The following is a 27,014-nucleotide window of genomic DNA, read 5'->3' as shown; positions in this document are numbered from 1 at the left end:
CACACCTGTCTGGGTGAGGAGCTGGGAGGCTGCCAGGGCAGTGTCTGCTGGGGCCTGGGAACCAGGCTGAAGAGCCTAAGGCGTGGGTAGGGGAGCCTCAGCCTGGCTCACCCAAATGCCAAGGGTCGGCTCTCGGGGTCTGTACATTCTCATGGGGGCCTGGGTTTTTCCTGCCTAGGGACCCAAAGGACAAATGTGCACCCTCATGCAGTCACAAGGTAGGAGACTTGAGGCTCAGGGCGGCTCCTTGCTTCCGGCAAGGAAGAGTGTGAGGACTGTATGTGGCAGAAGAGCTGGCTAAAGTCTCACACCTGAGGCTAATGCCTGGGGTAGCCGTCCTTGCTAGATGTTTAAAGTGTGTACTGAGGACTGAGCAGGAACCCACTCCCTAAAGTATGTCCCACTGTGCCTTAGCCAAAGCCTGCAGCGCCTGCCTGTGTCAAGATGCCCAGGACAGAGAGTAACAAGATGGAAGCTGGAAATGCCCCATGCTTGGGGTATCTGCCAGAATGCCAAGGCTTCCTGTCATTCCCCTTCAGCCCCTGGCTGCCTGGGAGAAGTAACTTAGTTCCAGATGAGAAGAATCAGGACGTTCAGATGGGGCAAAAGCTGCCCGAGGGGATGGTAGTGGGGCAGGACTCACTCAGGCCCTCCCCATTTCACCCTGTCCTACTATTCCTGGCCAGCCTAAGGACGGTTGCTTAAGTGGATTACCGTCTACTGTGGAGACAGCTCTCTGTCCCACAGCCTGGGGCCTCCTCCCCACATGCCCGCACAGTCACAGCCACAGACCCATCCAGGCCAAGCAGCAGCTGTCCCCACAACTTTATTGACACTCTGCTCAACAAAGACCTCCAGATTGTGTCATGCCAACAGGCTGGGAAGCAGTTTAGCAGACGCAGCTGGTATGTGCCCAGGTCCCTTGGGCAGCAAGGAAGACCCCATGCTGCAGCAGGATGGCCGGTTGAAAACCAAGGAGGACTTCTAGGAAGCAAGGTCTGCTGAGGAGGTGTCTGGAGGCAGGGCTCCCCCTACTCCACCCCAGATGCTCTGTGTATGGAGTCCAGCCGTTCTCAGGAGATAGGGTTAGCCCAGCCAGTCTCAAAACTCCATAGGTGCCAAATAATGCAATGGGAACGAATGTGAGCTGGGGGGCCGAGGTCGTCCAGTCTCCCAGCCCAAGACTGGGTAGGGTAAAGGTCTGAGCTGAGCCTTGCCTGCATGAAGCCCCAGCGGCTTGTATCTCCATCAGACTGTGCTCCTCCCAGAGCCTACGAAAGACTCGGGACAATGTGTCTGTCTCAGAACAGGCTCTAGGAGAGCAGGTGCCAGGATCCAGCTGCAGAGCAATGGGAGCTCACTGAGGGGACATCAGCCCAGTCCAGGACTTAGTGGAGCTGGGGCTGGGCACTGATCCTGTTTGTAAAGCTCTGTAGCAGGGCCACCACGTCTGCATTCCCAGCAGCTTCAGCCTGTAGGGGAGAGAGATCTGTGGGATGCCTGGACTGCAGCACCCAGAAGCCACAAAGTCCCGCCCACCAGGACTGATGCCCCACCCCCACCCTGGGGACTGACAGGACACACCCCATGGGTTGGGTTGATTCTGAGGAAGATATATCCCTAGAAGGGATGGGCAGCTCCTGATGCAGGATGTGGGACAGGAGCTGAGGACCTTTAGAACTCCAGCATAGTGTACAAGAGGGAGGTTCTCACTACTTGCAGGGCACAACGTCCATCATAGTCCAGCTGTCCTACGTCAGCCCCTGCCTGCCACCATGCCCTTAGGCCTTCGCTGTCCGCCCTGAATGCCAGCCTGGGAGGGGGGGACAGGGAGGCAGAGAGAAGCTGTCAGAACTTGCTGGGTCCCTCAGCTGCCTACCTTCTTATGTGCCCCTCCCAGTGCCCTGGGTATTCTTACAAAGACTGCCCTAAACAGCTGATCCAGCAGCACCCAGCCCTGAGGCAGGAGTCCCAGCTGCAGGCGGCCTGGAGTCTGGTTTCACATATGAGGCGTGACTGTGACTCAGGTCAAGGGCACGAGCACACACACACACATATACACACACATACACATACACACATATCCGTGAGCATGCACATACCCACCCCCCGCCAGTTTCATATTTCACAACACAGCAGACCTGTGACGTGTCTGGCCTGTCTCAAGACAGAAGGAAATACCGACAGCCAGTAGCTATAGAAGGGAACCATGATGCGGGGAGGGGGAGGGAAATGGGAGGCTGGGAGGAGGCGGAAACTTTTTTTTTTCCTATTCTCAATAAAAAAAAAAAAAGGAAAAAAAAAAAAAAAAAAAGAAGGGAACCATGAGGTCTAGGGTCCAAGGTGGCCCTGGACCCCGGTAGGCTGCAGGAACAAGCATCCTGGCTGGGGAAGAGCTACAGGAATGGCTTCCCCTATAGAGGAAGGCTGGGTGAATAGCCTTGTCTGTGGACAGTGTCTTCACTCTCCCTAGCTCTGTCTTTCCACTCTAGAGCCAGGCCCCATCCAGGGTAAGCTTGGGGAAGAAGAGACCCAAGTGGCCCTAAGACTCCTTCCTGTTTGGGAAGCACCTCCAGCCCTCCCCATTCACCTAGACTGGTTTTCCACAACTCAGCCCAGCCAGCAGCTCAGGTTAGCCCAGCCCCAGGAAAGCAGAAGTCCTTCGGAATGGCTGGTTCCAGACCCAGCTGTCCACACGCTGCCTCAGTTTCCCTATCTTTCACTGGAGCCAATAGGTCTGCCTGGGTGCAGTCCTAAACCACCCTGCCCCAGGAGACCCTTCAAAGCCATCCAAGGCCAGCTTCCATCCTCTTGGGCCCTCATCCCATTGCCTCTGTGAGCAATTTATTCCTTACTCCTTCATCTTTTGGGGAGTGGTTCAGTAAAAGTACTTTTCTCCTGGGATACTGAAGACCAGCGTAGGGACCTGAGATTGGGGCTGGGAGACTAAGATGTCCCAACAAATCAGTCTGAAGTCTCACGACAGTCACCGTACCCTGGACAGGACGGACACACCACTGATAGCACCCAATCCCAGCTATCACCCATTGCCACAGCCCAGACCCGCTCTTCTCTTTCCCTTATGCCAACCAAGCCCACAACACATGCACACCCTTGCTGACCGTTCTTCTGGGTACTCCTGTAACTGGGTTTGAGGGGGAGTACTTCTGTAAGCCAAGCCACCTGGGTGCAGGTTCTCCCCTCTTCAGTCCCACCTGGCTGATCTGACCCTCCCAGCAAACCCACTGCCTTCCTGGACCCTGAGACCATCACCCATCAATAGAGATGCTCAGGCCATCACCTGCACAGTTCTGTCCCAACATCCTCCAGCTCCTGGGGAGATAGGCAAGCCCCAGCGGTCCGCAGCAGCCCAATGACGCCCTGATGCCTGCCATGAAAAAGTGTTGATTATCATTGTGGCCTAGACCCTGCCGGCCTCATTCAGCCTGATGGAGGGCAGGGGCAGGAAATTCCCACCCAGACACCCACAGCCTAGTTCCAGACAAGCACTGTTCCTTGGTTTTTTTTTTTGCCCACAACAGGGTTCCATCTCAAGGTCCATGGCCTCCATTCATCTAAGGCTCCTTCACAGCATGTCTGGGGCCAGAGGCTGTCCCAAGTCACAAGGCGCTAGTCGGCTGGCTGAACAGGTGGTCTCCCTGTGCAGCTGGGAACAGCACCCCAGAAGACAATCTCCTACCCTCAGCCAGTTAGCCCCCACTGTGTTACACACCTGAAGTGACCTCTCTGATTAGGTCCAGGATAGGATCCGGGGAAACTAAGTCAGTTGTGCCCCAACTGCGCCCTTGGCGAATGAGTTATGGCAGACAGACATGAACAGTGGGGTCTAGTTGGGCCCTGAGCCATTTCCTGAGTCAATCAGGCTGAGTCAAACCTGGAGGGGGTGCTGCCTGCTGGGGCAGGGGATTCAGTAGGGCACAGACCCCCTCCCTGAGCATCCCAGGGTCTGCAGGCTGTGTGTTGCTGTGAGAACCCAGAAGCGGATCTGGTGGAGATGACTCTGCCAGGCAGGTCCATCCCACTGCCACACCACACGACAAGCTATCTCCACGTGTACCGCAGGAGAGATCACGGGAGGAAGCCCCCGACACTGCACACACGCCCTCCTCACCCGATACTGCTCTCAGCTCTAGGACAGGGACCCCGATTGGGTCACACAGTGTAGCTTATCCTTCCTGAATGAGACCGGGGAAACTGGCAGGCATAAGGGCACCCACAGGGCCCATCCTTTCCCTCACAGGTTGTTGGGTAATCTGCAAACACCCACTCTTAGCATTTCCAGGGCAGGGCTTGCCCTACCTGAGACTATCAGGCAGAATTAACTGAAGAGGATGGGTGAGTTGGCAGAATTCCCAAACATGTAGGATCACCCCTCCACATGGGGTGAGGGCCAGTCGGGGACCCCCCCACAGAACATCTGTGCCTGGCATAGCTCCTCTGCTAGTTTTCTCTGCCAGATCTCGGTGCACATGGCTGAGTGTGGGTCACAGGAGCTCCTCATACATTGTCAGTAATATTCTCCTTTCCAAGACGCGGCCAGCATCTTCTGAGGCCATTTCCTCCCTGAAGCCCTTCCCCATTGCCCCACAGAAGCAGGCCTCCCTCACTGGCCCTGCTCGTGTTCCATCTGACCTTTGCTCACTCCAAGCAAGAATCCTCTCCCCCACTGCCCGGCCCACATACCACCTGCAGCATCCAGGCCCTTAGTACCTGCCCCTCACGGCCAGCAGCAGTGGGCTATGGCCATCTTCATTGTGGGCATTCACATCCACACCCTTCTGCAGCAGCATGGTGACCACGGCAGCATGGCCCCTCCGTGCAGCCACATGCAGTGGGGTCTGACCACTAGAGTCCTTCAGGTTGAGGTCTCTGCCCTAGGGTGACACAAGGGTGACACAACCTCACAGAAGGGCCGGGCAAGCTCAGGTGGGCCACAGAGACTTGGAAGGATAAAAGGGCGGTTTATAGCTCCCAGCCACTTCCAGCAAGGCCCTCGGAGTTAGTATGTAAGCCCACAGCCTGGTGTGGCTTTGGAGGGTTGGTGAGGCCCTGGGGAGCGTGTTCTACCCGTGTAAACCATGTCCCACCTGTTAGTGTTGTCCCTCAGCAGGAGACTCACCAGCTCCACCAAGGCCTGCAGAGTGTCTAGGTCACCAGCATGAGCTGCAGCCAGGGCCAGGCTGGACGTCAGGACATCCTGCACGGCATCAGCCTCCTAACGGGAAGGCAATGGCAAATGGGACACAGCAGTGCTTTGAGACCCTGAGCCTTTACAGGGTAACAACAGACAGCACCCACAGTTCCCTGACTATGTGGACTCCACTTCCTACATACTGGGGCAGGTGGTCTCACTACGTGAGGAAAGTGCCAGAACTGCCCCCACCAGAGGGTTCTGGCAGGAGCCTCATGCCCACCCACAAACCCACCTGTCCCCATGCACTGGGAAAAAAAAAAAGACCAGGTCACCAGGCTACCACCAGGTTCCCTTTATCTTCTGTCTCAGAACTACCACTGACCCCCAAAATCTGTTTCATTTTCTGCCTCCGCTGCTGACAGGATGATAGTCAAGTCATCCTTAAGGGAGCATGGGAAATGGTGCAGCCCCGCCCCCGTACATCCACCAAAAGGGTCTAAGCACACAGATATAATATTCTTGGAGCACCCAGTTGCCCAGAGGCTCTCCAAGGTCCCAGAAGGCCTTCAAAGTGCCACTTTGTCCAGCGTCCATGGCTGGCTTAATCACAGCCTTGTGATAGCTTCTGGCCAGCTGGGCCCTCCAGGGTTTAGGAACCTCACACAGCCACCCTAATGATAGGTCACCGCCCACAGCCAGCATGGAGCAATTAACCAGCTGGCTCATAAGGCTGCTTAGGAGGGGCCACCTCCTGGGCTCTTGGGTCTTCAGCTTCCCCACGCCCTCCGGGGTCTAGACTCTCAAGTACTGAGGGCAGAGGGAAGCTGGGAAATTAGACCACATTCCAAGGTGCAGGTGTGGGGCCTAGAACCCCCAGCTCAAAGTCTTAAAGAGACCCCAATCAGCTCTTACTATTCAACATCCAGGACAGACAGCACCTCACCTTGCTTAGGCTCACCCCAGTCTGAGCTCCAAGCCAGGACTGACAGGCCCTGGCTATGGCGGCAGGCGCTCTTACCTCCACAGGGCAGACAGGCCCCTTCCCCAGCTCTGCCCTATGATCCCTCCAAATCCGCACCATCCACCCCGCACCTCCTTCCTGGTCCTCCTCCTGTGCCAGGACAGTGGCAGTAGATGGTGGGTCCTGCCATCCTGTGAGGGTGTTCAGGCCCCGCCACTCCCCCACACTGCAGCCAGTACCTGGCTGCCATTCAGACTGAGAAGCCATGCTATCCGGCGGCCCAGCACGCCATCTTGCAGCAAGGACTGGTGCTCATCTATCTCAGGCAATGTCATCTCCCCACGAAGGTTCTTGACCAGCAGCTGGAACAGGACACAAGGCTGGTAGGCTGAGCCAGCACAGCTCCAGGGAGTTCTGACTAGCTGAGAGGACCTGGATCCCCAGGCAGGCCACCTCAGTGCTCTACCCATATAAGGGCTTAGGGTGACCCCACTAATCCCCCCAAAGAAGGCTAACACTGTCCCCTTCTCTATAAGCTCAGGGTTTGCTAAGGCCTCAACCAGGGCCTATGGGCCTGGAGGCCTGTGAGTCTGAGTCCACCTGGGAAGGAGGAAGCAGGACAAGGTGTGAGGAGCAGTGTAGGGGTGCTGAACTGGAACTCATAACCCAAGGCTCCCCAGAGAAGGGTAAGAGTGTGGACTGGGTGACCCAGGTCAGCATTGGCCCTATCATCCCACAGGGAATTCCCCTTCTGCTTCCAAAACAGACACAAGTACTCCGTCCCACCCCAGCGCCCTCAGGAGTCAGCAGGCATGCATGTGCACAGAGGTGCTCTAGTCCCTGGAATAGTCCAAGGTGTACACACCTTCTTCCGGTCATCCAGGCTCAGCCCCGGCTGGCCTAGCACATAGGACAGTTTGGCCAGGGCAGCCTCTGACGTCATGTCAAAGCCTGAAACAATGCCAGCTCCTGCCATGGCCTGTGAGAGGGCAGAGGAAGGTTGGGTCAGGGACCTCCCCTTGCTAAGGGCAGCAGAATCCAGGCACAAGCTGTCTCACTACCTTTCCCCAGGCCCCTTGTCTCCCCCTACCATGCCAGACGCATAGTCCGAAGTCACAGCCCCCTGAAGGCAATGGGTACAGTTGACAATGATCAGGCCTTGTTCAGATGCCACCCGCAGCTCCTGCAGCAGGTCTGGCTTGGTGGGCCCATTCCCAGAGCCGAAGGTCTCCATGACCACCCCTTTCAGTGGGGGCTGCAGGAAGGTCCGCACCTGTGTAGGCAGGACACAGGTTGGGGGAGCTCTAGCCGGCAAGAACAGCAAGCAGGGCCAGTCCTGGCTTCCCAAATGTCTGACTTCCCTCTCAGGGCAGCCTGGCTCTGTCTGACTGTGGGGAGAGCTGAGCCTTGGTGTTCCCCATCCATCTAGTGCTAGCCAGGAGGAGCTGGGCTCCTGACACTCGGAGGCCCTTAGACAGGGCCCTGCCCAGACTCCCCCAGGCTGGACAATTCCATGCAAAGAACAGAGGACAGTTTTGTGTCAGCCCAGCATCCTGAATAACAGGTAAGGGAGGTGCCAGTCACCCAAGGAACAGCTGGTACCGAGAGGATGGTGACAGGAAGCGGGGGAGGGCCACAAACAAGACAAGAAGAGGCAGAGATCCAGCAAGGCTGAGGCGGGAAGAGGACACACAGGCCAGCCTGGGCTACAGGCTAAGAACCCGTCTGAAAAGAAAACAGGAGCAGTAGAAAGTGGGGTTCCGTGGCCACGCCCACATCAAGTGTCCACAGGCATCAAGTGTCCACACAAAGAAGCCCACATTTGGCTTAAGTGCTCAGCCTTGTGCCCAAGCAGGCTAGACGTCAGCCCAGGAAGAGCTGAGCCCAGCTGAGAAGGAAAGGTGTGCAAACGGGTAGGCTGGCAGGTTTTGTAGACCATGGTCTGAGAAAGGCCTGAGTGAGACAGAAGGAGGGAGCCTATAGCCCTGGGGGGCCCTGGGAGGCAGCAGGCCTTCAGGCTTCCTTACCAGTGAGGCAGGAATCCCAGGGTAAAGGCGCAGCAGGCCCACATCACGCTCCATATTGCTGTGCACCACAAGACGGTCCTTCTGGCTGGCCTTCCGTACCAGCTCACGGTTGACTGAGGACAGAGAACAAGAGTCAAAGCTGCAGGTCACAGGCGGCTGCAGCCCAGCCTGCCTCCAGCCTTCCATGCCCACCCTCTCTGCCTATCCTGGTCTCCCTCAGGCCGATGCCAGGCTCCACGGCAAGCCCATGGGTTGGGAGGAGGTGTCAGGAGAAAGATCACTAGCCAAGCAGTGGTAATAAGGTGGTGACCAGGGTGATGGGGCTGAGGGCTGGGGATCATGGCTGACGAGCGAGGGAGAAGGGCAGATAAGCCAGCCTATGCTGAAGAAGAGCGTATGTGTAGCGCAGAACTCCCAGCAAAGGGACCAGCATGTGCTAAGGCCGGAGCCGCAGTCTGCTGGTCCCAGAGGAAGGCCAGGCCGCATCCTCTGACAAACAGCCTAGCTGTGGCCTTCTTGCTGGATACTGGGGACCTCCTATGCCCACTGCCTACCAAGTAAATTAATTGATCTTCTCGACAAACACCTTCAAATTTACCCCCAAACTCTGGGGGCCTAGCAGTGCCCATCATCCCTCCCACACCCAGGCTGGGGAGGGAAGAGAGCAGCAGGAACATGGGGTCAGCATCCCTTGAACAGTCATACTGGTGACCTTCCAGACGAGTACCTTGTCCTAGGGTCAAAGGTCACTGTAAGGTCAACGCCCAGGCCCTAGCTGTGGGCAGGAATAGGCATGGCAAGCTATCCCCTGCACCTCATGAATCTGGCCACTCGGATGCCTCCAGCCCAACAGAGATGGGATGTTGGTGACTTCCCTGTACTAAATGGCACCCGGGGTCCTCCAGTTCAGCCCAGGAAAATTGAGTTCTGGAGAGAGGAATGGTCTCCGTTGAGGAGCTATGCACAGAAGTCAGGCACCTCCTCCACGACTGCCCGTGCTCTGTCCTCCTGACCCGATGCAGGGTGCAGGGGTCATCGACTCAGGAGGCCTGGCTGCTGTGTCTGCCAGAGCGGTTACATGTGATAATCAACTGGACAATATTCTGAACACACACTGAGGGGTGAGGGATGAGGGAAGGAGGGGCAGGAGAGGGAGCAGGGTCCTCAAGCAGCAAGCTGCCCACCCTACCAGCTACGGCATCTATCAGCTCACACAATGGCAGCCTGAGATGTCCTTTAATTTAGGGCTGTGCACCTCAGCTGGGCAGGCAGATAAGGTTTGGGGGTGGGGGTTAGTTGCCACCAGAAGAGTTATGGCTGCAGAGAAGGGCTGCACGGAGACAAAGGACTGCCCCATGGACAGCCACCCTCCTTAGGAGCCAGGAAGCCTCTCCTTAGGATCTTTAAGTCCTCCCCACGGGGACTCTGGAACACAAAGGGGAAGGCAGCAGTGACTCACCCTGGCTGCCATGTCAGTGCTTTAATAGCCCCTGCTACGTTCCAGGCGAGAGACCGAACCTGGGAGTCAAGTCTGCCCTTAGCTTAGTGTCTGAGGTGGCCCAGCGGCTTCTGGGAGGCAGGGGGCTCCCATGTACAGAGAAGGGCACTGAGTTCCACATGTCTGTGTGTCAAAGGCATGGCAAAAGACTCCTAGCTAGTGGGCAGCAAGATCAAGGGCACCTTTCCAGCATGAGTGAACCCTCCCTCAGCGCCTCTGCTCTGGTGGGATGGGAGGGCTTCCCAGCAGAGGTAGATCTGGAAGAAGTAACTGGGGGTAGTAAGGACAACCGGGGTGGCACAGACACACAGGAATAGGCAGGGCCAACAAGACCTGGCTGTCCCCAGTGTGTCGTGTCCCTGTTTGCAGAGCAAACTGGGCAGCTGGAGTCTGTCTTGTCTGTCATCAGGAATGGTCCCCAGCTCCCCTCATGTCCCCGAAGATATATGAAGTGTCGGCGGCAGCCTGTGGGAGGCCTGCATCACACAGATCATCAGGACTCTGTCCTGGGGTGGCTGCCAGGAGCCCCAGTACCCCTCCCCAGGGCCCCACAGCCACACCCTGAGCAGAACCCCAGATTTCTCAACATGAGGTGTCAGAACCGGCTGGGCAGCCTGACAATAGCAAGAAGGGGAGGTGCAGGTTCCCACACACCCACACACGCAGGATGGTACATCAGGATATTGGGCTGGTACTGACGGTGAGCCTCACCTCTGGGATAGGGAAGCTACCGGTGGGCTGGGCTTGCAGACCAGGTGTCCCAGCATGGCAGAGGCTTTTAGATTCAGGGTGAGGGCCTCTCTGCCCACAGGAGACGCTCCAACCCTGAGCCCGGGTAAGGAGTGACTCAGGCTTGGAGAGCTGAGCTGCAGGGCAGTGCCCACAGTCACTGCTCCCCTCCCTGGGCCACTGGTGCCAACATGGGATAATAGACTACCACAGGTACCATCTAATGTAGGCCCTTCCAATGGAGCTTTAGCAGGTCCAGCCCCAGATAGCAAATGGACCTCTGCCACTCCAGAGTCGCTGGGGTGCAGGCTTGGGGTTTTTCACTACCTAGAAGATTCTAGGCGGGTGGCAGGAAAGAGCATGCAGGGGGAAGCCAGGGTGAGCTGAGACCCTGGAGTTCTGTCAGGCAGGGAAGAGAGGAGGCTTTGAGGAAGTAGTCCTACCCTTTCTGGAGGGTCTACTCCTCCTGAACCTCAGCTTCTGATACACAGGAAGAATACCAAGAACAGACACCTGCAGGTCCCAGCAACGCGGTGTCCCACCCACAGGACCTGCAGTGCCCAAGCAGAAGCACAGTGTGGGTGAGAGCTGCCGCCGCCCTCCTAGAGAGCTGGGAGACTGCCAATTGTCCTGTCAGAAGAGCTGCTCTGACTCTAGACTAGCAAGCCGACCTGATCATGCACATGGAGCCCAGTCCCACTAGGTGCAGGACTCCCAGGTGGAAGATAGCCCTGCCAGCACCTCCCAGAGAAGGGTCTTGGGTTAGAACTACACAGACAGGTCAGGGACCAGAACCTCAGTTACTAAGCAGGTCCGGGTGCTCGAGAACCAGGCACCCGTGGGCAGTTCAAGACTCCTCTACACCTGGACAGGACAGGCCTGAAGGACCAGGAGGCAGCTGCCCCGATTTCAGAGAGACAGAGGCCCTTCAGATTTATATCTAAGGTGGAAAATCTGGGGCCACTAGAGTCAAGACTCGACTGGCATCAGAGGCTGCCCACACTTAGGGTAAGGAGCTGTTATGCCCTTATGGAAGCCCCAGGACCAAGACCCTCTGGGACACCAAAGCTAAGTTTTCAGAAGGACCGGTGTATGTGCAGCAGAACCACAGGCTGTCACAGAGAGGGACACCCTGTCATGTGGTGTGACAGTACCCACAAGAGCCAGACCCCCCGCTCTGAGCCCATGTTCCTCACAGAGGCTTCTCACCTCTACACAGACCCCAGGGTCCCCCTTCTCGCTCCCAGCCAGCAGGCCCTGCTTTCAGATCCCCTTACTTGTGATATCTGCACCCACAGTGGCCAGAGGGGGCAGGTTGGGGGAGCAGAAGGCCGCAAACCTCCGTGCATCCACCTTGGTTGTCCGATTGCCCCGATAGAGCTGATTCTGGAAGAATAGGCAGACCTGTGGAGGGAAAGACAACAACTCAGAGCTGGCCCCCGACATCCTCCAGCTCTCCCCAACGCCACCACTGTCAACACACCAAACCTGGAAGGTAACCAGCAGGCAGGGTCCTGCTAGCCAGCACCTACCCAGTGAAGGCCCCAGTCCTCTGGGACACTGGGAGCCTGGGCACTGAGTGTACGGACGGCTGCGGGAAGCCCTGGCTCTCCAGCCAGCACTTCTCCGCTGGTGCTACTGAGCTCAGACCACATGTAAGGGCAGCCAGTGACTCCAGAGACTCCTCTAGGGTGAAGGAGGTTGGGGTGACCTTTGACCTGCCTGCTGCTCTTTCCTAATGGCTAACCCTAACACCACCAGTCTCCGGGACTGCTACAGACAAAGCGGCTCCTGGCCTGTAAGAGACCCACCTGTTTTTCTTCCTCTTCTGCCAGGTGAGACAGGGGGCCCATGAGGAGAGACACAACAGACTCCATAGCCTAAGGTGGGCACAGTCCATTTCCATGGACTCATGTATATGTATATAACACAAGTATAGAATATCTACAACATAAAGCCTGGCTGGTGACAAGAATGTCGGTGGGGGACAGCTTCCCTTCCTTGGCTCTGTCAATTCCAGGTGAGGGACACATGTTTTCAAGACCGTTCCAATCTCTGGCCTGTGGGTCCCCATGTGGGCCATAACCATAAGCTCTCTGGCATTCACTGTCCCACCCTCCACCCAGGCCGCTCCTGTAGCCAGGCCAGATACCTCAGGAATGATGTACTGGCCAGCCATGAGCAGGGCCCCTAGCAGGTTTTCACGGCCATCGTTCCACAGGGCATGGATGGGTACCTGAGGAGATGTCAGAGAGGTGGCTGAGGCCTGGGGAGCCAGGACATACCCGGCTCCCCCACTCCAGGAAACCTCTCAGGCTCAGGCAGGGAGAGAAGCTGAGACAGGGGTCTGAGGCAGTTAGCCAACTCCCAGGGCTGGGAACCACTGGCATTTCTTCTGACAGTGTCAACCTTCTCTAAGCAGCTCCATTTGGCTGCCACAGAGAGGAAGCGACCAGGAGGCACCCAGGTCCAGTTCTGGCCCCCATTCCACACGGCTGCAAAGCCCAGCTTCCTCACTACCCCAAGAGCTGGGAGCCAGGCAGGGGGCCCAGGGTAGCAGCTGGGTGGGCTGCAGGACAGTGTCCTTCCTGAGGCACGCGGGGTAGTCAGACTTGTCCCTCCACTGCCTAAGTGTGCCACACACCATGCTGGGAGTGGCTCAGTAGTGCCCAAGAGGACACAGTGGGCAGGACTGAAGTGGGACATACAGAGAGACTCTGGCCAGAGAATGGTCAGGCAGTTGTCAGTGCAGCCCCTGGAGGTGCACTGTGCACCCTCCTATGGCGCACGAGCTGGGGAGATCTAAGCACACTGGGCCCCACTTCCCCTGGGAATAACAAAGGCTAGGGATGCCCTGTCATGGGTCTTCTCCAAGTAGAGCTACTATACTAGGTGCTTCTCTGGGAAAAGGGAGAGACGGAGCCACCACTCCCAACAGCACCTGGCACTCTGGAAAGAGGTCTCCCATGGGGGCCAGTTGGGCCCACTCCTGCCTGGTGGAACCTCCCCCAGGTTGTGTTCAAAAGGACCCAGGTGCTGGCATCCTGTCCAGAGGTCTTGGCCCTGCCCCATGAGGGATTCTGAAGGACTTGGGTAGCATTGCTCTAATGGTCACCCATAAGTATCAGAAACCCCAAGACAGCCTTCACTCATAGAGTTGTTTTCCATAGCATTCCATTGACCTTGGTTTGGGGAAGGGCACAGCAGGTTAGGACAAGAGAAGGAATGTCATATGTGAGGGTTGCTAGGGACAGCATCAGAGAGAAGAGGAACAGGGTGGGGGTGAGGGAGTCTCCCCCTGTACTGCTCTATGTGCGCCTACCATGCTAAGTCTCAGGTGGTAGCAGTGGGTAGCAGACATGGAGCCAATAGGGAGAAGAGGAAAGAAAGGAAACCCCACATGGCAGAGCTGTAAGGGGCTCAGCTCTGGGTACTCTTGAGGCCTCAATGGACAAGACCTCCAGGAGCCCGTGGGTCCCTAGTCTCAGGGACTGGTAGGAGCTAGCGAGAGTGAAATGGCCAGGCAGGGCCAATGCCTCAAGTGTCTAGAGACACCCTAACTGGTATCACACAGCAGACACGGTGCCGGAAACAGGTGCTCCGGCAGCAGCCCAGGGCTGGACAAGGCCCGCTCTGTGCCGCCGAGAACTGAGACCCGTGGGACATATTACCTGGGCCCCGGTGAGGATCACAGGCTTCTGCAGGTTCTCCAGCATGAAGGACAGCACCGAGGCGGCAAAGGCCATGGTGTCCGTGCCGTGGATGACCACAAAGCCCTGGTACTGTGTGTAGTGTCTCTGTTGGAAGGGATGAGCTCAGGGCGGACCAGGTCTCTCGACCACTGGCCTTCTCCGGGGAACATGGCTGCAGGCAGCTACCTCCTCACAGGCCATGAGAAAGAGGAAAGGCCTGGATGCTGGCAGAGGGCTTGGCGTGGCACCACTTCATCTCCCCCTACAGTCTCTGTCTGGAAGGCCAATCTCTGCCTGGAGTCCCCTGTAACTCGCTCTAAAGAATGAGGGGATGTGGGTCCCAGGGACTCTGGATACTGCTGGGAACAGCTCCACAGACTTCCAGCTGGTGCCTCCCAGGAGCAAACTGGCCATGCTGGACACCTCTGACCATCACTTCCTGGTGGTATGCTAGCCAAAGCTATGGCTGCCAAGACAACAGTTCTGAGGGCTAAGAGGCTCCTGCCAGAGCCTCCTGACGCATTGAAAGACAAAAAGAGGAACTAGGGAGTCTCGTGGAGCGGAGTGCCCTCTGCTGGCCATATGAGGTACAGCGGCCTAGCGACCCACTATGAAGCGCACCAGGCTGTCCAGCTTCACGACAGATGAACACCACCTGGACCTAGCCTGGAGACCCTGTCAGTCACAAGTGAGGAAGATGGCCCTGAGCCACCACAACCTAGTCTGGGAGTGCCCACTAATGGCCTGGCTCCTGAAATGGGCTACTCGGAGCTGGCAGTAGGGGCAGGAGCCTGGGAGAAGAGGCAAGCTAAGGAAGGCAGGGGTGGCTCCAGGGTAAAGCAGAGAGGCAGCTCCAAGGTTGAAATCGTGGGGGTGAGTCAGGCCCACCCACAAAGCCAGTCAGCCCCCACATGGCCTACCACACTACTAACTGGAACAGGCCAATAGTATGAAGAACCAGCCTCTACTCGTGTGACAGAAGGGGCCTCAGACTGTGCCCAGTGTGTGGCCCAGGACCCAGCACTTTCCTGAGGCTGCACTGCCCTGTAGGTCATCACCAGATCTCAGGTGGACAGACAGACTCGACCACAAGCCCACAGTGCTTCTGCAGGGAACCTGCCCTGCCCTCCAGTCCCGCCCACATTCAGCCCCTCCCACACCCACCCTTCCTATATCCCTGTTCCTCCCATATTCCAGCCCTCCTGCACCGTAACCTCCCCCTGCCCACTTGCTAGGTCCCACCTTCCAGTCCAATCCAGCCTTCCGGCCCCGCCCACGCCTCATAGCCCCGCCCACACTCCCACCCTCTACCTCTATGGTCTGGGCAATCTGAACCCACTCAGTGATGGTCATGTCACTGGAGTCGAAGAGTGGCTGGCACTCCAGCACCGTGTAGAGGATCCTCTGGTCAGGACTGGCCGGGCTGCAGGAGGCAGAACCCGTCTCCCATGCTGCCCCACCTCACTGCTCTCTCCAGCTAGGATATGGGCAAGGTTATGGCATTCTGGATGGGGTTATGGAGTAGGCTGTGGGGTGCTGGGATATGGTTGGGGCTGTGCCTGGCAACCCCATCCCCCACCCCGTGGAAGGGGTTTTGTGATTAGTGTGGATGGGCTCCACCTCATAGGCAAGTCTCACATCATGTGTTCAAGACCAGCCTCCCTTCCACCTGGAGTGCTCAGGGACAAAGACTGAGGCCGGCAGGCTGGCCTTGAGCAGGGTCATCCCCTACACCAGTTCAGACCAGCTCCTGGAGAGCAGAAGTCTACCTCACTCAGCCATGAAGGGCATAAGGTAGCTGAGGGCAGTGAGGGTACACAAGACAGCCATGCTGAAAAGGGAAAGGGCCCTGGGTCAGCCCCGGCTCTCTTGATAGGTTTGGTACCTAGATGGGGGTATCCTCACCATGCTTGCTAGGGCTTCCTCTACTCCTGGCCCTGCAGGCTCAGCTTAGTGGGGAGGAGAGGTGGAAGGCAGTGAGCCGAGCCGCAGACACCACAGTGCACATGCCACCTCACTCAAGAAGTGTCCGGGATGTCTCATGCAGATGGCTCACATGGAAGTCCCAGGACAACAGAGGCTGTACCCTCTGGCTCCAGGCCCTGCCTACCCTCTCAACCCCAGGGGAGCTGCACACCCTCCCTGCCTCGGGCCCGAAAGAATGCACACTCACGGCAGCACCAGCGTGTCCTCGGGCAGGTGGTGGGCCTGGGCATACTCCTCATCATGGAACATGTGAAGTGCCCTCAGGACAGCAGCCAGGCCTCTCCCAGGAACCAGCACTGCAGACAGAGTCCAAGCAGAGTGTGGGCTCCAGGCCAGGGCTGTACCAACTCCCGCAGTCAGACAGACCCCCGTCCCTTCCTCCTGGGTGTCAGGTCCTGGACTGGGGCAGGGGCCGGGCCTCGGCTGAGCTGGGCCTCAGCTGCCAAGGCCTCTGGGAACTTAGGTAGCAGTTTCTTCCGGAAGCTTTGGCATTGTCCTTTGGAGCTGACTCCTGATTGAGTTCTAGTCTCAAACACAGGCAGTCGCAGAAGTGCTAAGCACCACTCCGCCCCGCTCTGCCTCTGCTTGGACCAAATATGTCTGTACACTGCACCAAGGGGAGTCCATAGGGCCAGGCCCTCTCCGGGACTGGACTCAGTGACTGCCTTGGACACTCACAATTCTACCCCCACCAGCTGACACTGCCCCCGCCTGCCCCATTTCTCATCCAGTAGGTACTTCAAGACCCAGCTTGAGGCAACCCCTCTGGGAAGTCATCTCTGGTTCCTAGGCCATAATGCCCTTCCCATAAGCCCCCTGACGAGCTCAAGGCTTCCCAGAGGGTATGGACTGTGTACAGCTCCTCCAAGGTCCAGCTCAGGCTCCTGCCCTGTCCCATAAACAGAGAGCCAAGCACACAAGTGCCCCAACCCAGCCTGCAGCATTAGAAATCCCCAAAACCTGGATCTAAGGGAACACTGTGAACCCTGCTCATAGGACACCCTAAAGGGCACTACTGCCTGGCAGAAAACAAGTCCCAGGAGACAAGAGCGAAGTCCCAGCTGTTGCTCTGCCCTCGGCTGGCTCTGTGACCTTGGGCAGATTGGGTAACTCCTCAGGCAGTCCTCTCTCAAGGCCCGTGTGAGAGGCCCCTCGCGCTGATCCTTATGCACAGCAGTGAAGACAAAAAGGTCCCCAGAGAAGCACACGGGACCTCAGGAGGAGGCAGTGGGGTGGCAGTCCTGGGTGTCACTGGGTGACAGACAGCCTCAGTCTCTGCTGCCCAGACCTTTTCCTACGGCTGCATCGCTATCGCCGAGACCCTGGTCCTTCGACAGCCTGGCCGTCATTTCCCACCATCGGATGGGCACGCTACACCTGCCGCCAGAGCTTCTGCAGCGAAGCCCTGACTACGGAATCAATTTCACATGCTGCAGGCATAGGGACCCTTGTCCACTGGGCTCAATCCCAGCTATTACCCTATTCCCCATCTTCGAAGCCAGACTCCCTTGGCTTCTTCTTTGATCACATCTGCAGATGCCTTTGTCACGAGGCCGCGTACTTACACGTGCTGTTGTGAGGACATACACTTCTGAGGGCTCTGGGGAGGATCTCCTATCTCTGGTCAGGGTCAGCAGGGAGTAGACCTAGCAGGCTTCCTTCCCCACACCACACCACGCCTGAATCAAACTGCCAGTAAACTCACCCCAGAACATGTGGCTGGAGCCGAGGAGCACCAAGGTGAGGGCTCGGCCCTGCTTGTGGACCTGCAGGCCTCAGGAGTGCCAGACTCCAAGCAGGTTTGATGCCTGTGTCGGCCTCCTGTCAGCAGGCATGGTAGGTATCCAGCCAACCACCTGGCCAGGGCTCCATCTTCCCCAAGTATACTCTGGGCTACGTCCTATTTCTTAGTAAGTATAAGGGTACTCCAGGCAGCCCCAGGCCCCTGCCGGCCCCTCCTCCCACAGCAGCATCACCCTGTCTCCTGTACCCAGCTAGCCTGCAGCTCCAGCTACTGCTGCCAGCCTTTCACTGATGCCGGCTGGACCTGGTTCTTGAGAACATGGTCACAAGTTAAACACAAATCAGATGGGCTCCCATTTCTCCCAGGTGCAGGTCAGGAGCCCTGCAGACTTCGGAGCTGACACAGCTGTCCCCCACCACTGATACCCCCAGGTTCAATAGGCACCCCCTGTCTCCCAGCCTCCCCCAACCCCCCGAGCCTGGTATGGAGTTCGTAAAACTTCATGGGTGCAGTTTGCTGTTGCTGTTGTCTGCTGCTGTAGCTGCCAGTTATGGAAATGTTTCACGGACAGAGCTCAGAAAACTGATAAACCCTGAACGTCCAGTCAGCCCCATGAACCCCCAGACCCCCCAGAGTGACCAGGACATCAGTCTGCCTCCACAGGCAGGGGCCACCCAAGCCACTCAGGACCACATTTGTCTTTTGTGACAAGGTTTCTGGAGGTATGACTGTGTCTAATACCCTGGGAGTATTCATGTGTTCATGTATGAACACATAAAATGACTGTCCCCTGACAACGCAGCAAACAGAATAGAGGGGCTGTCGCATTACAGACAGGAGGAATGACAGACCCTGGCAGCCACCAGAAGGAGGAGGAGCAGGAAGAGTTCTCTGTCAAGGCCTTGAGACTTTAAACTTTGTCTCCAGAAAGAGGGACGGTCCCTGAGGCGTTCCACGCTAGTTGGTTGGCAGCCTCAAGACACCTGGACCTCCACTCTCCACGTGAGCTCCCCTGACAGCAGATGGCACTGGAGTAGCCATAGAAACCTGAAAGTCACCTACAGGGAAAGTGAGATGGGTGCTTAGGCTAGGGGATGATGGACACGTTGTCTCTGACCATGGGCAATGGCTCCTGGGGACACATGGCACACTAGTGAGGTCAGAATGGACTGGATTGAGGGCTTACGGACTGAGAGCCCCACCTTGAAGGGTGGCATCTGGGAAGCATCAAAACCAGCCAAAAGAAAGCTAAACTCTCCTATGTTTTTCTTTCTGGAAAGGAAACATAAACTTGTTACCATGTGTCAAGGTGCTAAGAGGGGGCAAAGTGTGAAGGAACAGACAAGAAGGCCAGGAGCTGCCAATGAGACCATTTTTCTGGATTCTACAACAGTGTTTTAAATTAGAATTTGCTGTGATTTCTTTCACCCCAACTCTTATTTTGTAAGCTGCATTATTTTCCCACAGAGTGCACCCCCAAAGCATACAACTCTGGGATGCTGACCCCACCCTTCCTGGAACCTCGTGGCCTGTGCAGCTGCCGTATTGGGCATCTATGGTTGGGGCCAGCTGAGACCACTAGGCAGGAGGCAACCTTGGCTATTTTTTTTAAATATTTATTTATTTATTATGTATACAATATTCTATCTATGTGCATGTCTGCAGACCAGAAGAGGGCACCAGACCTCATTACAGATGGTTATGAGCCACCATGTGGTTGCCGGGAATTGAACTCAGAACCTTTGGAAGAGCAGGCAATGCTCTTAACCACTGAGCCATCTCTCCAGCCCCCAATCTTGGCTATTCTGTGCAGAAGCTTAGCTGTCCCTCCGTGGTGGCTGCAATGAATGGCTCCCAAGGGCAGCAGGCAAGAGGGACCCTAGCTAATACAGTGCCCAGGTGTCACCCACACATGCCTGGGTCCAGGCTTGTGGTCATTGGACACATGTTGATTTTTGACTTGTGACATCTGGAAGGGGCGGTGAAGAGGTGAGCCATGTTGTACCTCTGCCCTCTCCTGCCCTCTCCTGCCCTGGCAGGGCTCGTCACACAGTGTCAGGCACTGTTTACCATCAGACACACGAGCTGTCCCAACAGCGACAATCTCCACAGCTCCTCTGCAGCGAAAGGCACCACTCCCACTCACCAGGGGCCAGAGCCCACAGAAGCAGGGCCAAGCTGGTTAATCATTCATAGCAGTGGGGCCATCCAGGGCCTGCAGCCCACAGTTCAGCAACCTCAACAGCAGGGCACGCAAAGGGCTGGGACCTGCCTGAGCCCCAGGTTTCAGGCATAGGTTTATCCTCAACCTGCAACGCCTTGGGTTCCGCCGATTCCTGGAGACCTTTTCCCTTCAGAGAAAATCAAGGTGCCACTTCACCCCTTTGTATCTGAAGAAGGGGTGACTTCGGCCACACCTGAGGCAGACCCCAAGGCTCCAAGTCCCAGCACTGGCTACTCATTCACGTGTGCAGATCCTGTGTCCCTGTCATCAAAGGCCAGACCTCTTCTCTAGTTCTCCCATGTCCTTGCGGACTGAGCCCAGGGCTCCCTAAAGTTGTTCTGAAGAGGGAAAGGGTGAGCGGCTGCAGGATGTGGGGTCCCATGAAGGCCTGGAAGCAGCTGGTCTGGGAGCCCTCAGAGCCAGAAGATGCTGACCTGGGAGCTGCCTGCACCTCTGCAGGGAAGACTGCTGGTCACTCTGAGCTCCTTGGATGGAGTGTCCGCCACTCCGAGGAAAGAGCTTCTAGCACAGAGTAGATGCCTGCCAGTCACTACCTCTTCCAAGGCCTCGCAGACTCCAGAGCCTGGAGCAGCCTTCTGAGGGTCTAGAAGATCTTTCCCCATCTGAAAACCCACACCCCACTGCACCAGGGTTTGGGCCATCAGAATCTTTGGCTTTCCTGACCACCATGCCCTCGCTGCCTCTTAGTGAAACCTAACACACGATGAGCCCACGGGAACGCCCAGGGGGGTATGGGGCACAGTGTCACCACAGGTGGGACTGTGTCAGAGTTCATGTGTTCCTTAGTGTAGGACATTCCGATTGAGCACAACAAGACAGAAAGTGCCCACATGTCAGGCCTAGAGGGGAAGCGACAAGAGGTGGAGCAGGCCTGGCCGCAGAGCCATCTCCTGGGCTCCTCCCCATTCCCTCGCACTGTTGCTCCTGGTCTGGCCCCACTTTCTCCTAGATCCAGCAGCCACTCCTTCCAGGAGCCTCTGTTCTCAAAGGATTTGGCTCAGAGCTGCCCCAACACAACCCAAACGCATCCACTGTACCCCAAAACCCAGGGGCAGTAACTGACCCTCTAGGCTTCAGCTTCTTAATGGGTGTCATTGCTTTATCCATCACTCAGGTGAAGGCCAAGCAAACTGGCCATGGTCCTACCTGCTAGTGGGGGCATTCACTCTGGGGTGTCCCAACCAGAGGCAGCAGGATGTTGTCAGAGGACGGCCTTCCAACAGTCTGGATGACCTTGACCCTAGTGCCCAAGCTCCTAGAGGGCAGGCGAGCTTGTCCCTTACCTTGGGAAAACTAAGGATTCTCTGAGGGGAGAGAGCAGGCAAGCTACTCTGCTGGTGTTCCCCCCCCCCCAAGGAAGCAAGCACACCCCAAGGACTTTCTTTTAAGGGTTCGAAGGTGTGGAATGTTCCAGCATCTTTCCCAACGCCTTGGGCACAGAATAGAGCAGTTTTCCCAGTTCCCTCCTCTGTCCTTGTGTCCCTTGGCTTCGGGACATTTCAGGTCGTTAAGTGTTACCATGCCCCTCACCCCTTCCAGGGACCTGGTTTCAAGACTCCCAGCCACCAGAGGAAGCGTTCCCGCCCCCAGCAAGAGAGAGCCCTGGACCGCCCAGTGGCCAGGCCCTGAGGCCACTCTGCCTGGGGCGTGGGTACGCTGACTCACCCCCACCCTCGCTCCTCATGCCGATGGTGCCGCCAGTGTAGATGGCCAGCAGCCGCCGCTCAGGTCCGGTAGCGCGAGCCATTGCTAGGACAGCGGACTCCTCAGTGGGAACTGAGCCAAAGGCAAAGCAATACTGGGAAGCGGTGGGGCCTTCAGGGTGGGGCTTGCTGGAGGCCTGGGGCTCTTCTGGTTGGTGCGGGCCGAAGATCCGAGGTAGGGGCTGGACCTCGGGGCGGAGGAGGAGTCGCCTTCAAAGTAGAGAGCGGGACACTTGTAGAGTGTGCTGCAGGAAGGATGTCTGCTGGGGATGGGGATGGGGCTGGAGCCATAGGGGGTGGGGCGTCATGAATGGGGCGGGCTTTCTGGGTTTGCCTCACCTAGTGCAGAGGCCGAGGACTTCCAGAATGCCCAATCAGTGCTATCTATTTTCCTGCCCCGGCAGCCCCTACAACTCTGGGATCCCAGCATTGCGGTCTAGACCCTCTGAGTAGGGCTAGGCTGAATTAGCCGATTTCACCGGAGACTGGCACTCACTAAAGGTACCAGGAGACGGAACTACAGCTACAGGCTCCCTAGAGTTGATTGAAACCGTGATGCAGAGACAGCCCACCCACCGCACGCTGCGGGACTCGGTGCACACCCAGCCAGTCAGAGGAAACTGAGACGGTCCTCTAGACTGCCTTAGGCGGAGGTGAGGCTATCTCAAGGTGAAATGATGGGATATATTCTGCTGCCTAGAAGAGTTCAAGATCCCAGTGGCAGCAGGTTTGAATCCTCATGGAATCTCTTTGGGGGACGTGACCTCTTCCTGTGCCCTTTGGTATTTTTATGAATTTGGCACCCCTGGAGACCCAACAGACTGACTTGTCACCCAGTATGTGCCCCACCCTGTTAACACACTGGCCATCTCTGCTGATGTCCCAGCTCACGTAGGAGCCAGGGTGACTCACTGTTACAGACATTACTCTTCTGTCTGTTTCCTGTTGAGGCATTCTCTGACTTGGTCAGATGTCTTTAAGTTCCTGTTCTGGGGACATAGCTCTTATCCTTCTTGAGTTTGCCCTCCAGTGGCAGGATAGCAACAGATAAAATGCTGTGGTGGGGACAGTGGCAGCTGTAAACAAGAGGACAGACACAAGGAAGATGGTAATGCTTCCCTCTACGGCTCCTGCTTCAGTTCCTGCCTCTAGGTTCCTGTCTGGCCTTCCTGCACTGACTTCCTTTGGTGACAGACTAGGGAGAGAATAAACCGTTCTCTCCCTAGGTACTTTTGGCCATGATGTTTATCACAGTAATATAAACCTTAACTAAGCTGTGCCTTTTATCCCAACACTCGGGGGCAGAGGCAGGGGATATCTGTGATTTCAAGGTCAGCCTGGTCTACAAGAGCTAGTTCCAGAACAGGCTCCAAAGCTACAAAGAAACCCTGCCTTGAAAAAAAAACAAAAGAGAGAAAAAAAAAAGAAAAAAGAAAAAGAAACCCCAACTAAGACACATGGTAAGTCCACATAATGGCCATACCAGTGAGGCAGAAAGACTCAAAGTGGGGTCACTGGCTAAGGAGGGATACTAGGGAACAATCTAGATCCTTGGTGTGATTGACCTCTGCTGCTGTTTGGAGAGGCAGATGCAGGGGTGAGGAGAGGGTGGGGGGCTCTCATGAAGTCACTGCAAGTAGCCTTTGTAGCTGAGAGGGACATGAGCAGTGTGTGTGTCAGGAACGTGTGAGGAAGGAATCAGCCCTGGGTCTCCGGCTAGCCAGTTGTCCATTCTGGAGCAATAGATAAAGGAAATCAACTTCCAGTGTGGTGGGACTCCAGCACTCGGGAAGCTGAGGAAAGAAGACCAAACTTCAAGATCAACCCTGTCAACAAAACCAGACCGGCCATGGTGTTGCATATGCACGCCTTTAATCTCAGCACTGGGGGCCATGTGGAGGCAGAGGCAGGCAGATCTGTGAGTTCGAGGCCAGCCTGATCTACAGAGTGAGTTCTAGGAGAGTCACTGCTATACAGAGAGACCCTGACTCAAAAAAAAAAAAAAAAAAAGAATTAAAATTTAATGAAAGAGGAACACAGAAGGAAAGGGTTGTTTTGACTGGCTGTGTCGTAAGCTTTGGTCTGTGGTTGGCTAGGGAGCCCTTCTTTCAGCCTGTGTCAGGCAGAACATCATGGTGTGACGCCTGACAGAGGAGTCTGCTCACCTCAGGACAGCCTATAAGAGACACTCCAGGGGTTGAGGACCCAATGTCCCCCTCAAGGACACGCCCATAACAATTAAACCCCTCCCACTTGACCCTTGCAATGAACTATTCCCCAACCTCCCAACAGTTCTGGGGACAAGAGCTAAGTCATTAACACAGGTGCTAACTAACGCTGCAGCTCCCAGCTTCTGAGCCAGGCAGTCTCTAGACAAGCTTGCTGCGAAGTTGAGAAAACTCAGGCAGTTAATGGCCCCATGTTAGTTAATTCTCTGGCACTGTAAAAACACCCAAGGAAGTCACCTTAAAGGAGGACATGTTTGTCTAGGCTCATGATTTCCAGGGTTTCAGCCCATGGTCAGCCACTGAAATAGGCCGGACAACACAACAGGGGGCATTGTGCCTACAAAGCTGCTCAAATCCTCGTGGCCCAAAAGGGGAGAGGCACAGGGCACTGGAGGTAGAGCAAGTGCACGTGTGGGATTTTTGTTTTCTGTGGCACCGGTATGGGGCACACTATGTACACAGTGAATAAGCACTCTGTCATGGAGCTGTACCCCTACATCCCACCCTAGAGGTCTATAATAAAGCCCCTTCTTCCAAACCCATCCCTGTGGACCCACAAATAGAGCCATTTATTCCCAAGGTTAGTATCCTCAGGATCCAGGCATCTCTCAAATGAATACTTGCACTGCAGTGAGACTAAGCCATCAGCCTGCCCCACCCACTCCCTCTGTCCCTGCCCACTTGGTTTTACACTCATTTCTCTGGAGCACAGTCCTCAAACTGCAGCCCTGACCCAGCAGCCATAAATACCGGGAGCTTGTGGAAATTCCTGGTGGAGCCCAACAACCTACCCCGTGGCACACCCTCCGGAGGCTGTTGACACAAACCAAGATGAAGAGCCACTATGTCAGCCAGGGGCTAGCACACAATGGCTCATAGGGAAAAGCTGCCACCCTGCTTTCCCAGGAGAGCCAGGCCCACTGGGAGGGGTGAGCCAGGTCCCAGGAACATTGCTGCTGGCCTTCCAGCAGTGAAGCAGCTGCAGAAAACCTGTCCCCAACTGGGCTCTTGTCTCACCCTTCTCCAAGAATGCAGTGTGCAGACAGAGATTACAAATGGGAGGTACCGGGAGGCGGAGGTGGTGCATGCCTTTAATCCCAGCACTTGAGAGGCAGAAGCAGGCAGAGTTCTGTGAGTTCAAAGCCAGCCTGACCTACAGAGCGAGTTCCAGGACTGGCTCCAGAGCTACTGAGTAACTCTGTCGCGAAAAAACAAACAAACAAAAAACCACAAATGGAAGAAGCTTTTAATCCGTGGGAATAAACTGTAAATGGCGTAGGACAAATTGCTACACTGGATTAAATGAAACAGGTTTGAGCTGCAGGATGCTGGCTGAGAGCTGGTTCAACCCTTGGAAGTATGGCAGCTCAAAGTTCTCTGAGGCCTCGGGATGCCAAGCAGGAGATATCCATTGCAGAACAGATCTGTAGCTCTGGGAAGTGCTACCCAAAGTTTTCAGAGGGCTACTGGTGCCAACGAAGGGCCAGCTCTCTTAGAGCAAACCCACAGGGCTGAGAAGCGTTCCAGCTCTCCCATACTTCAGGGGCAGGCCTCTGACGTGATGTGTGGTCTCTGTGTCTGGAGACTGGAAGCTGCCACAGGAATGATTTCTGTCCACAGGGAAGCGTGATGTCTCAGAGGTCACAGCAGGAACGAGCACACTCCATCTTTAGACACTGGTCAAGCCTGCAAGCGAGCTCCAGCCTTCAGCACCAGGGTCCTCTCTCCAGTGTGTCCAGAAAGTACTTCAGGGGCTGCTTTCTCCTCCGGGAATTCTAATGCACCCTGCACACCAAAACTCAAACTTGTAGGGCGCTGGGTGGTGCCGGGTGGATGGAGTTGGGTCCTGACTGACTAAATACGGGGACACAAGCAGAGCCCACCAAAAGCTGCTACAGGCTCACAGCCAGGTCCCTGCTGTTGTCTAACTTGTGAAATGTCTCATCCAGAGGGTGCTGCAGGCCCCTGCCACTGCCCCACTCTGTGGTGAACTGTACCACACAGATGAAGGAAGACTCCACAGGTATATAACCACATACCATGCCAGTGGCCTTCCACGGCTGTCGGTGGAGAGAAGGCCTCGGAACAGACCTCACTGTCACATGTACGGCCCTCCAAGCTGCGGCTGTCTCTCTTGCCTTCCATTCTGACAGCCTCTGTGTTGACTACCAGGAGTCAAGTATTCCGCGAGTCTCATAGGAATGTTGCTCCATGGACCTTGAGATGGTGCTGAAGAAGATGCTCGGTGCCTACCGGGCAGGTGAGGGGTCAGAGGCACACAGACCGTGTGGAGCCATGAACACAGGCAGGGACACGTGGCTGACAGGAGAGTGGTACAAAAGAAGAGGGAGCCACTTGAGGCACAGGGAAGGGGGTGCTGAGAGAACTAGGTGCAGGGAGGGTCTTAGGGCCCAGAGAGACCTGAGCATCCACTGAGGGTGGGGGAGGGGCCGTGGTGAAAGAAGGTCGGTTTCCAGCTCTGCAGCACAGACCTCAGCCGGTCCTTTGGAAGTATGAGGAAGGCACAGCTCTGTAGAGGAAGGTCCACTCACCAGGAGGAGGCCACTGACTTGCTGGAGCCTGCCCCTTGTGACATGGCTACCCTGAGACATCAAGTATGGCAATATACAACCACTGATCCTGGTGGGTCAGGAGTGGGTTCCATCCGAAGGTCAGTGTGGCCTTCTGTGAGTCGCTGTCTCTTCAACAATGAACAGTCCAGAGAAAACAGCAACTGTGGCCTAGTCCCACAGCCCAGCAGCAGCAGAACCCAACAGTTCTGGGGGCCCAGGGGTGTCGAGGCAAGGCAGGAAGTTCCCAGCAGAAGTCCATAAAAGACATTCTCATGGAAAAACAACCCCGGTCTCAGCTCCCACAGAGATGCTAGTACAAGGGCTTACAAACCCAAGAGAAAGCACTGAAGTTACACAGTTTCCAGAAGGAAACAAAGAAGGGCTTGTTTGTGGCCTGTTGTCTTAGTGAGTCGACTCTAGGCACCAGCTACAAAAATTCAAACTCAACAAAACAAACCATCAAAACACCAGGC

The 27,014-nt window shown here is 56.2% G+C and overlaps 1 protein-coding gene across 3 annotated transcripts; it reads right to left on the bottom strand.

Moving 5' to 3' along the window:
• Positions 1 to 807: 807 nt before the first annotated feature.
• On the bottom strand, positions 808 to 21,985 carry Aspg (asparaginase). Of its 3 annotated transcripts, none has more exons than XM_050154739.1 (15): positions 21,703 to 21,982; positions 16,236 to 16,344; positions 15,374 to 15,485; positions 14,042 to 14,167; positions 12,523 to 12,606; positions 11,648 to 11,774; positions 8,144 to 8,256; positions 7,207 to 7,389; positions 6,982 to 7,095; positions 6,356 to 6,478; positions 5,141 to 5,236; positions 4,732 to 4,895; positions 3,302 to 3,388; positions 1,714 to 1,813; positions 808 to 1,472 (listed from the first exon to the last, which is right to left on the bottom strand). In XM_050154739.1, the coding sequence occupies exons 1-15, from the start codon at positions 21,782 to 21,784 to the stop codon at positions 1,389 to 1,391; spliced, it is 1,704 nt and encodes a 567-aa protein (XP_050010696.1). In that variant the 5' UTR covers positions 21,785 to 21,982; the 3' UTR covers positions 808 to 1,388. The 3 variants fall into 3 exon arrangements, with proteins under 3 accessions (XP_050010696.1, XP_050010697.1, XP_050010699.1); XM_050154740.1 differs by lacking the exon at positions 21,703 to 21,982 and adding an exon at positions 21,184 to 21,254; XM_050154742.1 differs by lacking the exon at positions 1,714 to 1,813 and having other exon boundaries at positions 21,703 to 21,985.
• Positions 21,986 to 27,014: the final 5,029 nt, after the last annotated feature.

Source organism: Alexandromys fortis, unplaced genomic scaffold (assembly GCF_014885135.2).
Source record: "Alexandromys fortis isolate MF-2015 unplaced genomic scaffold, M_Fortis_MF-2015_v1.1 scaffold_91, whole genome shotgun sequence".
Classification (NCBI taxonomy): domain Eukaryota; kingdom Metazoa; phylum Chordata; class Mammalia; order Rodentia; family Cricetidae; genus Alexandromys; species Alexandromys fortis.
The sequence above is the reverse complement of the archived record's forward strand: the minus strand, read 5'-3'. Positions and strand labels throughout refer to the sequence as shown.